Source organism: Erpetoichthys calabaricus, chromosome 6 (genome assembly GCF_900747795.2).
Source record: "Erpetoichthys calabaricus chromosome 6, fErpCal1.3, whole genome shotgun sequence".
Classification (NCBI taxonomy): domain Eukaryota; kingdom Metazoa; phylum Chordata; class Cladistia; order Polypteriformes; family Polypteridae; genus Erpetoichthys; species Erpetoichthys calabaricus.
In genome coordinates, this window is record NC_041399.2 from 153,141,417 (window position 1) to 153,159,359 (window position 17,943).

Here is a 17,943-nt window from a genome sequence, read left to right on the forward strand (position 1 = left end):
TACATCTACACAAACAGCTTTGCAATAGCAAAGCGTTCTTACCTTATTTTAGGGAATTGCATGGAGAACACCCAATAATATGATACCACACTGTTTACCTGCATTATTTGCAAACCCCAGCTTCAAATGCCTTTTAATTCAGTGATTGACCAACTGCCTATCATATTTAAAATATTACCAGATACACCAACCTGTCTTCTGTAAGTACACATGCATGCTTTAATACCGTACTGTGTAGTTATAGGAATAATAAAATATTTAACAATACAAATCTTGAAATTCGTTTCATTTTTCACTCAAAAGGCTTTAGGTAAATACTCACGAATTTACACAAAGGACTAATATGTTCTTCCATAAATTTCTTGTTCCCACCACTCTAGCAATGCAGGTCTTCTTGGGTTTCTTAGGCAGATCCTTTTCCAGTTCTGGTAAAACCAAAATATGATTTTGCTCATCAAGTAAAGATGCTTTAAAATGTCAACAAAAAAATCATAAGAGGATAATCAACTGTGCTTCAATGGAACCAATAAACAATACATGTACAATAAAAGCAGAAAAGCTGAAAAAAATAAGCAACTTTAAAATTGGGTCCATGCAGACCAAGAAAATGTCAGTAATTTATTATGATTAAGTATGGCTCATAAAAGCACAAGCTCAATAATACAATAAATGTAATTATATTCAACCTTGCAACCCTTCTAATGAACTTATATAAAAGAAAGATGGACAAAAAGCCTAGCAGCAGGTGCCAGGCTGAAAATATAGCATTACTGACAATGGCATGTCTGGTATAGTTTGCTTATTTTTTCCTAATAAATATTTCCTTTTACACACTGTGTTTTTGACAAGGTTTCAGTTACAAAGCAATAAACAAAGGCTATGCATAGTAGGTGAGCAGCATATTTAAAGCTTTTCTATGTCATGATCCATATTTAATTTCATTAAGGTTGAAAGATATTAGCTTTAGACATACACTACATTGCATATTCAACTGGCATGTCCACCTATGATTATCAGAGTAGGCAGGCCACGTCATTCAGTAACTTTTATTTAAATATTTTTTTCTAGCAGACTCCAGAAATGAAAGTAATAAGTAATTCTCATGACTATTAACTACTAACTATTGAAGTCTGTTTTTAACATATTGAAAGGTCAGCTATATTAAGGATACATCGAGAAGAGGAACAGAATCAAGACAGATTTAATTTTGTTCATGAGTTTCAGTCTGACACTGCAGCTTCATTTTTTACCTTGTAAAGCTTTTTGTGATGGTACAAACTAGTACTGGTATTATACAAAATGAAGACTGGTTGATTGATTGCCACAATAAGAGTTCAAGGGAAAAAAATCCTTTATCTAATGTGCTAACTTTTGCAATATTTTATAATTGTGCATAGCTCTCATATCTTCCTTTTGATTTTTTTTTTAATTCATTTTCTTAAGCCACTTTTTTTAATTTTAGGGTCATGGAACACCGAAGTGCATCCATAGCGCAAAGGGCAAAAACCAAGCCCTGTGTGGGATTTATCTCTTTATTGCAAGGCACACTCACATACCTGTAGCTGCATATCTAGGGCTAGTTTAGGGTCTCCAATCAACCTGGCCTTCAAGCCTTTAGAATGTAGTAGCAAAACTGGAATTTGTGGAAAAAATCCCAAAACGAGTCTGTGAATTCTCAGAAAACAATGACCAACTCAGATTCAAAGCCAGTCTTCCACAGCTATGAGACAGCATTGCTTAGAACATCACTGCAGAGTCGTCCTTGAGTATGTTTCTAAACTCATCTTAAGTAAAGCAGGGACTTTATGCTCAATCAGTTTAATGTATTAGTGAGATTGTATATGTATTTTCCGGAGCAATTCCAGTCACCATGCTGCAATAATGTAGAGCAGTTCTGGAGACTGTGCAGAGAAAAGCAACGAAGTACATTCTAGCACTGAAGGGTCTATCCTTCTCTGACAGGCTGAGGGAATTAAACATCTTTAGTTGTGAGCCTGGATGAATGTGTCAGAACCTAACATAAGGCTTTGAATTTTTCCAATACATGAATAAAATCCATCCATCCATTATCCAACCCGCTATATCCTAACTACAGGGTCACGGGGGTCTACTGGAGCCAATCCCAGCCAACACAGGGCACAAGGCAGGAAACAAACCTTGGGCAGGACGCCAGCCCAACGCAGGGTGCTCACACACACACACACACTAGGGACAATTTAGAATCGCCAATGCACCTAACCTGCATGTCTTTGGACTGTGGAAGGAAACCGGAGTACCCAGAGGAAACCCATGCAGACACGGGGAGAACACGCAAACTCCACGCATGGAGGACCCAGGAAGCGAACCCGGGTCTCCTAACTGCGAGGCAGCAGCGCTATGAATAAAATTGAAACATCAAAATTCTTTCAGTAAAACACATATTTGAGAACACCAGTAGAAATTAAGAGGAAAGTCATTTTAAGACTGAAGCAAAGAAGCACTTCTTCAGACAAAGGCTTGTGGGAATCTGGAATAAAGCAGTAACCTTGAAAACGTTTAAAAAGTACTTGGATGAGATGTTGGGGCAACTTAGCTATTAGCAAATCAGATGAGCTTAATGGCCTGAATGATTTTCTGTCATTTGTGAATCTTCTTATGTTTTAATAACATAATACGACTAGAGAGCAGCCTCAGGGAACAACATACATCATACGCTAAAATGGAATACCAAACTGTGATGTGTCCAGTATGAAGGTTGTAGCATTCAGCATCTTTTAAAACTAAGATTTTCATAGCATACTGCAGGCACCAATTAAGGCTCATACTGATGATAGATTTAAGTGTCAAGTTCATATAAGCTGTGGCACATAAACTAATAACATAACCAATGTATCACATACAATCTTTCATATGGTATAACATATAACAAGTTCAAATGGAATAGTTTACCAGGTAACAAAATCTTACTAAGATTAGATTAACTTAAAACGTTTACCATTTTATTTAATGCCTCCTTTCTTTTCATGAGTAACTTTAAGTTACTCTAACATACCAAAGACATCTTAATAGGCAAGTCTAAACTGGCCAGAATGAGTGAGCAGTAAGGTGTGTACAGTATGCTGTCAAGGGCTGGTTCATGCCTTGCTCGTATTTTAATTGCTACTGCTTCAATACAATTTAACAATGCAGTGTGCTGTGATTCATTGCTAAAATAATAAAAAAAATATATAGACTCAAAGAGACCAAAAATCAAAGTATAAATTGTCACATTTATAAAAATAGTCTTAACTAGAAAAAGAATATCACCATTATAATCGAAAAAGATAATGCCACTAAGAGGGAAACAAATCACATTAGCAGGCAGTTAGTTGCAAATATAATTATCATATACATTTATGACTTTGCAAACAATTAATCTATGCTCTTTAATGTCGAAATATGACTTTATCTATTAACTTATAATTGGCTTTCATTGTTTGATGATTTAGTTAAATGGCTTCATTCATTCATCACTAATTTGTGTATGTGGAGTACATTTTCATTCAGCCTACTAACTCTTTGCTGGAAGCACCTAGCTCATTTCCTTATATCACTTATTTTATATTGTTAAACTATTCACCCTCCAGAAATCTCTGATTTAAATGAGATGTTGACAGGGTAGTAGTAAATGTTGTGTTACTTTGTGATAGTAAAAGATGGGCCACCGAAAACAGGGCAGAAAACAACTTTGAAACATTAGATATGTTATTGGTTGCTAGTTGATTAGGCACTGGTCCTGGCCAAAAAAACGTCATCTTGCCCATAAAAAAAGGGCTGGCTAATACCTGTGAAATGCTTAAGTTTATTGACAAATCAGGTATAAAGATTATTTCCACACTGACATACATAAAAAATATGAAGATTTTAATGCTCTCTTTATTTTGTTCTGTATATGTATACAGTATATACATGTATGTACAGTATATATAAATACATGGAGGTGAAGGTCTGTGATATGGTTTCTATTTTTGTAGCTGGAAATCCATAAAGGGAGCAAATGAATCACATATCTTCAAATAGTTTTTTATTCCTAATCTTTTGATTCCTACCAGAAATCATCAGAGGAAAATGTCCAGCTACAAATGCATACTGTATACACATACTGTATATACATACATACATAGGTACACTTTTTAATCAGCGTATAGCATCAAGTCAATGGAACTTCTGGGCTATTGATCTGGTCAGTTAAATAGCACAGGTGGTTGTTAATCAGTTTCAGCTGCTTTGGTGATAATGAAATTAACAACAGGTGCACTAGAGGGACAACAATGAGGCAACCCCCAAAACAGGAATGGTTTAACAGGTGGAGGCCACTGACATTTTTCCTTCCTCATCTTTTCTGACTGTTTTTTCACTAGTTTTGCATTTGGCTATGGTCAGTGTCACTACTGGTAGCATGAGGCGATACCTGGACCCTACAGAGGTTGTACAGGTAGTCCAACTTCTCCAGGATGGCACATCAATATGTGACATTGCCAAAAGGTTTGCTGTGTCTCCCAGCACAGTCTCAAGGGCATGGAGAAGATTCCAGGTGACAGGCATTTACTCTAGGAGAGCTGGACAGAGCCATAGGAGGTCCTTAACCCATCAGCAGGGCCAGTATTTGCTCCTTTAGGCAAAGAGAAACAGGATGAGCACTGCCAGAGCCCTACACAATGACCTCCAGCAGGCCACTGGTCTGAATGTCTCTGACCAAACAATCGGAAACAGACTTCATGAGGGTGGACTGAGGGCCCAACGTCCTCTAGTGGGCCCTGTTCTCACTGCCCGGCACCGTGGAGCTTGATTGGCATTTGCCATAGAATACCAGAATTGACAGGTCCACCACTGGTGCCCTGTGCTTTTTACAGATGAGAGCAGGTTCACCCTGTGAAAGGGTCTGGATACTCTGTGGAGAATGTTGTGCTGCCTGTAACATCGTTCAGCATGACCGGTTTGGTGGTGGGTCAGTTATGGTCTGGGGAGGCATATCCATGGAGGGACACACACAATGGCACCTTGACTACCATTAGGTATCGGGATAGAATCCTTGGACCCACTGTCAGACCCTATGGTGGTGCAGCGGGCCCTGGGTTCCTCCTGGTGCATGACAATGTCCGGCCTCATGTAGCAAGAGTTTGTAGGCAGTTGAAAGATGAAGGAATTGATACCATTGACTGGCAACCATGCTCGCCTGACCTAAATCCAATAGAACACCTCTGGGACATTATGATTTCCACAATATATATATATATATATATATATATATATATATATATATATACACACACACACGCGCACACACACACACATTATATGTATACCTTTACCTATTTTTTACCATGTTAGAGACAGATACAGTACATGCTAATGTAACTCCTTTTAACTGTATTATGAATGAGACACTCAAAGGTTGTGGGACACACAAGCATGAAGATTGGAAAATATTTAACTTTTTTCTTTTTTAATCCCTGTTTAGTTCTCGTCAGAGAGAAATGCAATGTATCATGATGACCCCAGGCTCAATTTAAGAATCATCCTGAGGGTGGAAGCTAGTCCATTAAAGGGAGACCTACACACTCCAGGCCAGTTTAGTATAATCAAACATCCTGACAGCATAACCTTGGGCTTTAGGAAGAAACCAAAATATAAACACTATAACAATCCAGAGAGAATAAGCAAGCTGAAAAGTGATTCACATGTTGAATTGTGACAACACCACTCTTTGATACAGCTTTTATGTCATCACATCAATTTATCCATCCTTGCATTCAATTTCTAACCTGCTTCTCTAGATCAGGTAATGGGAGACAGTGTCCATTGTGCCCAGTAGACACAAAGTGGAAAACAACCCTGGTGGTGGTATGGAGATTTTTTTTTTTAAGCACACAAACACACCATCATTCAGTCACACATGAATTACGGTAACTTTACAAGTTAATCTTTAGGATATAGGAGAAAAAAAAAACTGGGGAAAGCCCCATGTCGAGAGGAGGAGAGTATGCAATAGCCACATTGCTGGTGCCAAGGATGGGATTCAAAATAAAAATTCTGGAACTGTGAGGCAAATCACTATGCCACCCAGCACAAGATTACAATATACACACAAACCTGAATAATATACAGTAGAGATAAACAATATAACATAAAATCCATTGTATACTACATTAAAAAGTCCTTTAGTTAAGTTTAATTTAACGCTTCTTCCTTAATCTCCACTTTTTGAAAAAAGGAAATTAGAAACAATTAATTAATAATTTTAAAAAATTAAAAATTAAGAGGCAGTATTTATTGGAATTTTTTTCTGGTTGTTATAACTGCATCAAGTTGTTGGTGGTGATGTTGGATACTGACAGTCCTACTGACACCACCACCCCTTGGCTGTGTTAAACAGATTACACTTGATTAGAAACATTTTACTAAACATTTATGGTACAGATTTTTCCAATCATGTACCTTTCAGTAATGGTCAAAATTCTTAAGGAGAGCATTGTGTAACTTCCATTTTAGAAAATGTCAATATCACTTCAACTTCACTACAGATTATAGCTAAACATCAATGTAAAGCAAAAGTGTATTTATAAACATGATCAAAAACCTGCATAATACAGACCTATAATATATGACCTGTTAAATTTTACTGAGAGGCTGACACTAGTATGAAAATGCATCTTTCAGCAGGAGCACAGAGCCAAACTACATTCAGGTGACTCAACAAGAAAAAAATCAATGTCCCTGGATAGACCCGTCAAAGTCCTGACCTCAGCCTCAATAGGAATCTGTGGCAAAAATGCTAATGAACAATAAATTTCTGCATCTAAGCAGTCTGAGAGAGCTGGAGTGAATGTGCCAAGAAGAAATGTGGGAAAATGACCTCCAAACAGAGCATCAATTTAGTAGACAACTGAGTTCAAAAGTGAAAAATGTAACAGATGCTAAAGAATGACCCACCAAATATTAATGAAGGAATACACAGTATATTATATATGTATATTTTGTGAGGGATGGCTGGGGTTCTTACTTGGCTGGGAAGCCTCCGTAATGAAAGGACCAGGGGTGAGAGTGTGCACAGGGCATTATCTCCCTCAAAATTCTAGATGGCAGTCCCAAAGGGTTGCAGCGGTGCCTGGGATTACCACAGAGCATCATGGGACTTGGAGTTCTTGGACTCAGCCCTGTTGGGTGCCGTGAGTGCGGCAGGGGGTGCTGCAGGGGTGGGGGAGCTCTAAGTTCATGGGGCTTTCGCCTTACACAAAAGTGCTTCTGGACCACGTGAACCAAGGACCAGAACTACTCCCAGGTGGAAGATAAAAGGAGCTGCCTGCCTTACATGGACGAGCCAGAGTTAGGAGGGAGAGGGCCGAAGTTTGCGTGGAGGAGGCAGTGAAAGACAGAGAAAGACAAAAGAATTATTGTGTGCTATACAGTGCTTGTTGTACTTGTGACTGTAGTGTTGAAAAATGCTTAGAAAGAAGAGTTTTCCCACAAATAAAGACAATTTGGGCTTTCAGCTTGTGTCTGTGCCTGCTTGTGTTGGGTGTTTGGGGAGCTGGAGGGCCCCTGGTGACAACGATTTGTTTTTAATATATTTCCCAGCATATTCTTTACCACAGTTTGGAACATTGAGAAAAAAAAAATATTAGGAGAGAGATTTTAATACATTCCATTGGCTTCCCTCTGGCCTGAATATGTATGTATAAATACTGTTTTTGGGAGTGGAAGTTATCTTTTAAAGCAACTTCAATACATATAACTCTTTGTGTACTATACTGCTCATATCTGAATTATTTCCACCATGGTTACAAAAGCAATGGGTGTAAGGCTGAAGTCTGTTCTGCATCAATAAAAGAAACACAAACCCAGGGAATGAGCGCCCCCTGCTGGATACTGGTCTCTGGGATTGAAATATGTGTGAGATGTGCAAAGTTGGGTAAGTTTCTTTTAACAAAATTTCTAATTTGTATATAGGAAAAGCAGCATGTAGGTGGGAACTTAAATTTGGACTGTAATTGTTTCATAAGATGCAAGTACAGTGGAACCTCGGTTTGTGAGCATAATTTGTTCCAGAAACGTGCTCGCAGTCCAAAGCACTCTTGTATCAACGCGAATTTCCCCATAAGAAATAATGGAAACTCAGATGATTCGTTCCACAACCCAAAACTATTCATATAAAAATGATTAATACAAAATATAAAGTAAAAATACATAAAACAAATTAACCTGCACTTTACCTTTAAAAAGAATCATGGCTGGTGTGAGTGACTTTCTAAACTCTTGTGGGATTCCACCCAACAGGACGACACGCAGAAGAGCATCCCAAAGCAATCACAGTCTCCCAGAGCTGTAGCAGTTCGCCGTAAAAGCGAATCCGAAAAGATGTCCGAACATGCTATAAGCGCCTACCGTCGATGGGTGATACAAGGAACAAGGAATATTATAAATGCGCAGGGCACAGTATTGCTTGGCCACGACCCTGCCTGACTGCTGTGTCTGTGTATAGGAGAGTGGCAGATCCCGCTACAATAAATAACCGCGCTGTTGCTGTTTCAAGTTGAATAAAGCTGGTGTTGCTAAACTACTGAGACTCAACTTCGTGTTTTGAGGTGCAAGACGGGGACTCGCACGTCACACCACACACAGTCACAATGCTGTAGTAAACAGTATACGCGCGTACGGATGTTGACTATATGAGTGAGGCACACCGACTAAGACAGAGAATAGGAGACGATTGTCCACAATCCCGCAGCGAGAGACAGAGAGAACCACCATCAGCTCAGTTGCGATCACATGACACTCAGCAGACAAAGCGTATACATACTACTCGTATTGCAAGACCTCGCTCATTTATCAAGTCAAAATTTATTAAAAATTTTAGTTCGTCTTGCAAAACACTCGTAAACCAAGTTACTCACAAACCGAGGTTCCACTGTACATTGTCTATATAAAGAACTCTAAGTGTCTTAATCCTTAGCAGTTTCCATGAGTTAACTGAGTAGGTGAGTGAAAGATAAAAAAAAAAAAAGATGATTTTACCATATACTGTAGGAGCAACACATAAGAGCTTCTCTACCTTAAAATGTGTCTTGCAATGGTTCCATATTTTAAGACATTTTTGAACAACAGGGTTTGGTGCACAAAGCAGTGCATAGAAGAATAAAGAATTTTTAGAGCAGAATTTGATTTCCATTGCCAACCAGGGCAGTAAGGATTCATACATTTCTGCGGATTTCCAATATTTTATTGTGCATTTATTTGCTGCCCAATAGTAAAACTGAAAGCTAGTGCCATATTTCCTTGTGCTTTAGATCTTGTAGATTCATCTTTTGCAAGTGTTGCCATTTTGAATTCCAGATGAATAACTGAGTCTTAATTGCTAAAAAGATCTACAAGTATGTCAGGATACTCTGGAAAAGATAAAGTGAACATCGTCCCTAAGCTGCTATAACAGTATTAATTTTTGGTGAGATGAAGAGTGTACCATCCAACATTTCATTGTAAAAGATATTTCAGTGTACATCTGATTGTTATTCCCAGATATTAAAACTGCTTTGATATTATAAACAAAATCTAATACTACCTGCTAGAGAATTCACTGGGAAAAGCATACTTTTTTCAGATTAATTTTTAAAAGAAATTTTATGAAATACTCCTAACATGATTAGGACTAATAGTAGAGATAACTGTGGGTCTGATATATAGAGCACCATATTGCCAGCATATAGTGATATTTTCTGTTTTGAGTTCTTGTCTGATAATCACTGGTTTCTTGCAGATATGAACAGCCAATGGTATAATGACTAACTCAAAAAGCTTTGGTGATAGTGTGTTGCTTGCTGAGTATCTTGCGTTAATGTAAATTTGTTTGTGTTATTAATGTGGACTGAGGATCCTGGACTAGTAAAATATAGTTTATTCCATGAAGATACAGTATATTAGGGCCAAATCTGAACCTGTGCAGTATAGTAAATAGACAATTCCATTCGACTTTATACACAGCATTTCTGCCTCCAAATAAAATAAGACTTCTGGTTAGTCAGAATTTGTGGGTGAGCATATTACATTAACAGGCACTGAAGGTTGGAAATGAGTGCCTGACTTTAATGAATTGGGTTTGGTCTTGTGATATTACTGACAGAGGCTCCTTCTCAGTTCTCCTAGCTAGGAGTTTTGCTAGTAACTTAACATTGCTTTTCAGGATTGAAATTGATCTACATGAAGCACATTGTAGTAAGTCTATATTTTCCTTTGGAAAAACATTTATTAATGCTTGGAGTAATATTTGGGGTGATTTTTCCCTTCTTTAGCTGCTAGAAATGTTGTTAATAATAGTGGAGCCAACTTTGTTGATTTTTTTAATAACTCAACTGGGTGGGCATCAGAACTGCAGCTTTCCCTCGTTATACTGAATTTATAGAACCTCATATTTCTAAAAGTGTCAGGGGGTTATCAAGTTCTTCTGCATTGAAAACACTAAGTTATGGCATTTGTATTTTATTAAAAAAACTAACTTGTGTCTCAGATTCTTTATACTCTAAGGAATATAAGGACATAAAGTACTCTTTGAATGTGTCAGTTTTATCTTTATGCTTCTTAATTTTATTTCCAGTTGCATTGGTAACTTCTGCTATCACATTGCTAAATTCCTACAGGTGAATTTGTTGAGCTAGAAGCTTATTAGTCTTTACTCCATGTTCACAATAATAATGTGACAAATTAAAAATAAGTTATTCCATTACTCTTGTTGTCAGACTAAATTCTGATTGCAAAGCCAGTGTTTTTCTATAAAGAACCACATTAGGAGAGTTGGCATATTTATGATCTATTCTGGAAATCTCTGTGATTAGTTTTAATGCTTTCCTAGTCTCTAGCTTGTTTTTGTGAGAGAGAGATGAAAAGTTTACCCTCTTACATCATTTCCCAAAGAGTTCCTGCAGCAAACTTTGAAGATGCATTTGATTGAAGATACATTCTATACAGTTTTTGCCTGCTAATGACAGAGGTTAATATGTCAGTTGCAAGTTGAGTATGTAGGGCATAGTGATGTAAAATAAGGAGTGTGGTCAGAGATGACAAAAGTGTCATACAGTTATTATCTATAAAGAAATAGTCAGTATTTAGTACTTATGATGCACAGACGAGGAGGAACATTCTCTTGAATTTGGATTTAAAGATCTCCATGGATCTGATAGATTGTGATTTGCAATGAATTGTGAAACCATTTTTATGGTTTTAAGCATTATAGTTGCTATTGATGAGGACCTATTTGAGTCTGGAAATAAAATTCAATTAAAATCACCATCAATCATGATTTTATGAGTGCTCTTACAAGGAACTAGTACCAATGCATTTTGCATAAATTCCCCATCACTCACATTACATCCATATATATTTATATGGACAGAATTACTTTAGAGTTGAAAAAGCCTCCCACAACCCTGACATAGCGCTCTTCAGGATCAAATGCGACATGTGATACCATAAGTTGAATTGTTTTATGGATTACAATACCTATACCCCTGGTTTTCTTATCATAGCTGGAATGAAAGACTTACCTGATCCAGTCTCTTTTCAGTTGAAATTGATCCTTACTTGTTAGATGAGTCTGCTGTAAAACACTATCATAACCTTTAAACCTGTGAGACGAGAGAATACTTTTTTCTCTTTAGGTCATGATTGAGACCTTTGACATTCCAGATAACAAAGTTCTATGTTTGACCAGCGGTATGTTGCTTCTGAGCATTAGGGGAAATTTTGTTGTTTTAGGTAAAAGTGGTGAGCTTGTCTTTTTCTTTCAAATTTAGGCTCTAACATTCATATTAACTGTTTATTGCAGGCTGTTGTGGTTAGATAGCTAGCACGCACATTGACTTTTATTATTTTTAGTTTTAATTTAATATTTCATATAATGACAATTTATGAGTTTATAATCCATTAATATTTGTAAAGTTATAAAGGCACAATAAACTTTTAAAATATAAGTGATGTCAAAACAATGTAATATAAAGTTAATTGTACAACTTAGGATTAAAAGGAAAAGATCAAGATAATTCAAAACATGGTAAACTACAAAAAAGCCAACTTAAAAAGAATTTACATAAGTAGTAGAGAGACAAGACTGGATGAAAATACAATACCACAAACTGGATCCTTGCAGATGAAATGGAAGACTAAAATTTGAATAAGTTACAGGTAAGCCAATGAAAATGCAGAGGAGAAAAGGCATGCCTTTAAGTGCAATTTGGATGTGACCACAGATGAAGCTTTGCAAACATACCCAGGAAGAGGAAAGTCGAGGGTCTATTGAAATTATCTAAGCTTCCGACTTACAATATATTGCATTTATAAAGTATAGTGAAGGATTTTTCACAAAGGGTTTACTCTCAGTCAGGAATTCCTGTTTATGAAAACTCCAGTATGTTTTTTAACTTAGTACAAAGCCACATTCTGTACAGTCCATCCATCAATCCATTTTCCAAGTCAGGGTCAAGGTGTCATAAGGAAATAATCCAGGAAAATACCAGTGTATCAGGAGGTATGTCCACATATCACCACATGCATACACAAAGAAGTACTTTAATACTGCTACTTTCAAGGCATTGGTCAATCGGAACAATATGCAATCTTTTTAAACCAGACGTGTAAATCATGCAAGCTTCTCACCAAAGACATCCAGAACTAAAATGTCACCAAAATGGAAATGCTATGTAAATGTTCTATATATTTTTTAAATAGTTTGTTTAATTATGTTAATGTTTTACTTGGACTTTAAGTAGAATAAGTATTTTATTTGGAAATGCAGGTAGTAAAACAGGATTTTTTTTTTATGTATTTAAAGTATTAGGTCCATATGACCGAGTATGCTCTTTGTAAACTGATATTTTGTTTTGGGTACTTGCCTTGTGTTGGTGAAACAGGCACTGGATCCCATAATCAAGAAGTGGACGAGCTTAATGGACTTGATAACAAAAATGAAAATTTTCCTGTCTTAATTGTTTTATAAAATAAACTTTTTGCTTAGTTGGCGCCCTGCCCGGGATTGGTTCCTGCCTTGCGCCCTGTGTTGGCAGGGATTGGCTCCAGCAGATCCTCGTGGCCCTGTGTTCGGATTCAGCGGGTTGGAAAATGGATGGATGGAAACTTTTTGCTTGAGCTATTCTTTTAAATTTCCTTATAGTACACAGTTTAGAGTTAATTATCCACAAGGCATTTGAGGAATCGCCTGGAGCTATGACTCAGCAGAGAAGTTTAAGGCCAGTAAGATCTCCATGGAAACCATCTCACCTCAGTTATAGCTGACGCGCAGTAAAATACAGCACAGCTGAAAGAGCTGCCAATAGATTGAGCTATCCATCCATTTTCCAGATCTATTTCTGTCTAATTCAAGGTTGGCAGGGCAACAGAGCCTACGTCTGAAGATGCTGGCACCCAATAAGGCTAAACTCTGAACAAGACACCAATGTGTCTTAGGGTGTACACAATGGCTCACAATCAATAATCTTTATTTTGCATATTTTCTTGTAGCAGCTTACTCAGTTTTATTCACAGCCTGTATTAATTTTGTGCATTTTAAACAATTGTTTTGACAGTACTGAGCACAAGGACCGATTCCTGGGCAGGGATGTAGACAATCACAGGGATCATTCATGCACATACAAATACTCCGTCTTACAGGGCTAACTTAGAGTCAGTAAGTAACCTGACATGTACTGTATATTTTGGGGGATGTGAGCGGAAAACTAGAGTACTCCTGAGGGAATCCCATAAACACAAGAAGAACATGAAAATCCAATACAGGTAGTGCTCAGGCTAGGTTTCTAGAAATGTGAGACAACTATAAAATGAATTTTCTTAAAAAACATTAGAACATTTTATAGTTGTAAACATTCTATATCATTTTTTTACATGCAACACTGTATAGCTATGCCTACTTTGGCACAGAAGTTCAACAGTGGGAGAAACAACTTTAACTTCAAAACCACTGCTGGCTAAAATCAATGCTATAGCTTGGATGAGGTCTTAATCTAAACAAATAACAGGAATATTGATGGGGTAATGCACTTACTTATGCAACATATTTTAACAGTATTGTCAAAAGGAGCTTTATGGATCAAATACAGCCACAACATGCATTTATGAAAAAATGAAGCACAACTGCACTTAAATAAATTTATAGTATAAGATACATGATGCATTCTGATTAGAGAACATTCACATTCAGCCAGTCCACTTTAGTGTGATGTACAATACAGTAGTGTTATTACCATTTCTGTAAATAACAAGGACTCTCAGCTTGATAAATGACTTCCTCTCAGTCTTAGCATTGTCTTAAAGCCTGTCCTACTCTTGCTCAAGTCTGGCTTCAATCACCTCCAAAACACTTGTATAAATAGCTTACTGTACACTGCAGAAATATGTAAGACATTATAAGTCTTAAATGCTGGCTTCCTTACTATTCCAAAGACATCATATGTGAAGTTTGGGAAACAATTCAGTCCGTCTTGAAAGCTCCTTTGATTCCTAAGGTTGACATTCAGGCTAATTATGCACCTTTTCAAATTGCTCTTTTAAGTGCCATTCTTATACCAAGTCTCTTTTCTCTGTTTAACTATGATAACATTCTGACTTTATATACTACTTTTACTCATATGATCATTTAGTTGATTATTGCACTTCTGACATGTTGCAGTTTAACAGAATATTATTCCAAAGTTGAAATTTGTTTTGATTGATTTGCACATCATCTGAAGGCTGTCATTTGCATAAAAAGCATGTTTATTTCAAATGCATTTTACATCTTTTAGAACAAATTGGATAAAGAACAGGGGATCACTCATTTACCATGCTCATTTTAGATAGCTAATGACTAAGCAATTATAATGTCTCATCCAGACAGGCAGTCAGACGTTTCCCTTCAACTACTATATGTGCCTCTATTACTTGTTGTAGATTCCCACAACCTTTTTGTGTGAAGAAGTACTTCCTGATTTCCCTTGCAAAAACACTTCCTCATATTTGCCACAAACATGAGAAGCTGGGGCAGTTCCTCTGTCACTGGACAAGTGTGCACATTTTGAAAATCACAGCATTGCCACTCAAGTATCTACAAGGCATGCAAAGTGATTACAATAAGGATTTTTAAAAAAAGAGACATTAATTTATAATGGGTCATGAGCTATTAAAGTTTTTTTTTTTTAAAAAGAAAATCAAATAAATAAGAACCACCCATAATGTGTAAATTAGTAAAATACTTTAAGATAACAGAATAGTTGATGTTTTATTTGACTTTTCTAAACACATTTTCTTAAACAAAAAAAAATGTGTTGAATTTCTTAGTAAGGTCTTCACAACTGGGAGAAATTAACCCTGGATTGCTGTATTTAGCTTGTTACCCTGGCAACCAAGTTGTACTTTCTAGTTCCTTTCATTTCTAAAATGGGAAGATTGTCATCTGTTTATTTAGTATGTATTATTGCTTGCTTGTAGGTTTTTTTTTTATTTGTCCTAGTAGCATTTGATAACCTCTTAAAGCACTGACATACGTTTATGCTAAATTATGTTGATTCTGCATTAATATAAAACAGGTTGTTCAACTGCTGAAGATAACTCACTACTGCAATATGACTTCTCTTATATTCTAATCAGTAATGAAGAAAAATAAATAGCAAAGCATTATTCAGTGTTGCCAGGACTGTACAAGACACAAAGGGACTCAAATAACACACCAAATACAAAGCACCAATAAAATAACTAATGATTGACAAGATACTGGAAACTCTTCAGCCATCAATCAAACTTGGTATAAAACCTTGTATCAAGAAGTGAGATAAGCAGCGATTCAAGTTTCACTCAGTTTAATTCTCTCGTTACTCTCATAGCCTATGAGCCCTTTCAGATATGCACAAGTTCAAGAAATATGCACTAACAAAATAATTAACATAAGAGTGCCAGAGTATTGTGATCTTGTCTGCAATTTAGTTTTGCTTGACAAGTAATGAGCTAAATTTTAAAGTTGTTAAATAAAACAGTATTGCTTTATTTGATTAGTACAACTTAATGTGACATTCTTAAATATCCTTAATCTAAATCGGGGTCGCTGTACCATATCCCTGCAGCACTGGCAGCAAGATATGAAAAAGTCCTGGACATTCTGCTAGTCTATAACATGGCCGATTCACATGTACTGTACACCCATACAACTCCATAGAAATGCAGGCTAAGTTCATTGGTCATTCCATTATTGCTTTTGCATTGAGGTGTGTAAGAGGGGAAAAAAAGATACACAAAGGAAAACTCATGCAAAGTTAGGGCACAGGTCTCAAACACAGCATGTTGGACATGTGAAGTGACAACCACCACCGGCTTTACCGCAATGCTGCCTGTATGTATACTAATAATTAGCACACTGGATAGAAATTGAAATCAAAAGGTTGAAGTATTTCAATGAAAAGAATGTGAATTTAAGTTTTGTCTAACTTCTATATATTGTTCAGACACATTTCTTAAAGAATGTCACAGAGAATTCTACAAACTACAGCTTGGATTTTATACCATTCACCCTGTAACATGTTGATTAAATGGAATAACTGTGATAATTTTACATTCATTTGCATATGCATATTTAATACCAAATAATCACAACATAAAACCAGTTTAAGCCACGTCAGAAGCATAACTGCTTAAATACACATTAGTAAAATCAATTACTAATCTGTCACACAAAAAAATCAATATAACAATCTTAAGCATTTTAGATGAGCACATTCCAGGATGAGCTGGCATGGTCGTGCAATGGTTAGTGGCTCAGAGCTCCTAAGTTTGAATTCTGTCCTTGTCACTGCCTGTATGGAGATTGCATGTTCTCCCTTTGTCTATGAGGGATTTCTGTTTGGTACTACAGCTTATCCAAATGTGTGCTTATTAGGTTAAGGCAGGGGGATCAAGTTCAGCCATGGAGGGATGCAGAGACTACAGGTTATTGTTCGTAATCAGAAGCCAATTATTTCCACTGAAGAACAAAATTTTTGCACTTCATTTTAGTTACCTCACTTTTAAGATAACTACTAATAACTTTTTTTTAGGTTTTATGGAGCTGCATTCTTTGTGTGTATTTATTCTTGTTTTCTTAACCAACTGCCAATTAAGAATTAGATAAAGAAATGGAAATGAAAAAGTGAAAAACTGAGAATTACTAATCTACTTCAGGCCACAAATCTTTTGGATGATATTATCAAAGAGATAATCTATAAGAATGACTGGATGTGGCATAATTGAAACACTAACATGCCATAAAATTAACTAAGTACCATTATTGTCAAGAATTGGTTTCTTTTGTTTGTAAATTTTATTGATTTTATTGTAATCATTTCATACAAACAGATCAATTTTTACAAAAAATAGGATTGAAAACAAATCAACCCCCATCCCTTAAGGATTGGTTTCTAATTAAGCAATTTGGTGGTAACAAAAACCTGTAGCCACCCTGGCCGTCAAGAACCAAACCTGAGGACCACTGGGTTAAATGATCAATTTTACTTGGCCTGATGAAAATGAGTGTGGATGTGTGCATGAGTCTAATCTAGGCCTATTCCTTTAAGGTCATGTCACATTAGATGAATTTTCCAGCAGTTTTCAGTAGTAGCCTTCATTTACATAAGTAGGAGGCTATCAATTGTAAACTACCATGAATATCAGCCACCTAGTGTGACATACCCTGTGACTCATTTCACCAGTTAACAAATCTCTCCAACAAAATCTGACAGGTTTGATTTTTTAGGGGCGAGCTCTGTGTACATGAGACCTGATAACCAATAAATGATCCCCGTGAAGTACAATTCATAAAATGAAGCAACAAGAAATAAGGAATGTGGTTGTTTTGGATCTCAAAAACAGAATTGAATCTCATCTGTCTGCTTTTTTGCGTTTTAAATACCGTGGCAGAATGGA

General features: G+C 36.5%; 1 protein-coding gene across 1 annotated transcript in view; it reads right to left on the reverse strand.

Moving 5' to 3' along the window:
- The window catches only part of LOC114653608 (solute carrier family 22 member 23), a 223,721-nt gene that overhangs the window by 33,113 nt on the left and 172,665 nt on the right, over positions 1-17,943 (reverse strand). The window contains exon 6 of the mRNA XM_028804013.2: positions 323-425. Within this exon, the coding sequence (XP_028659846.1) occupies positions 323-425 (103 nt within the window). The remainder of the gene's footprint in view (positions 1-322; positions 426-17,943) is intronic.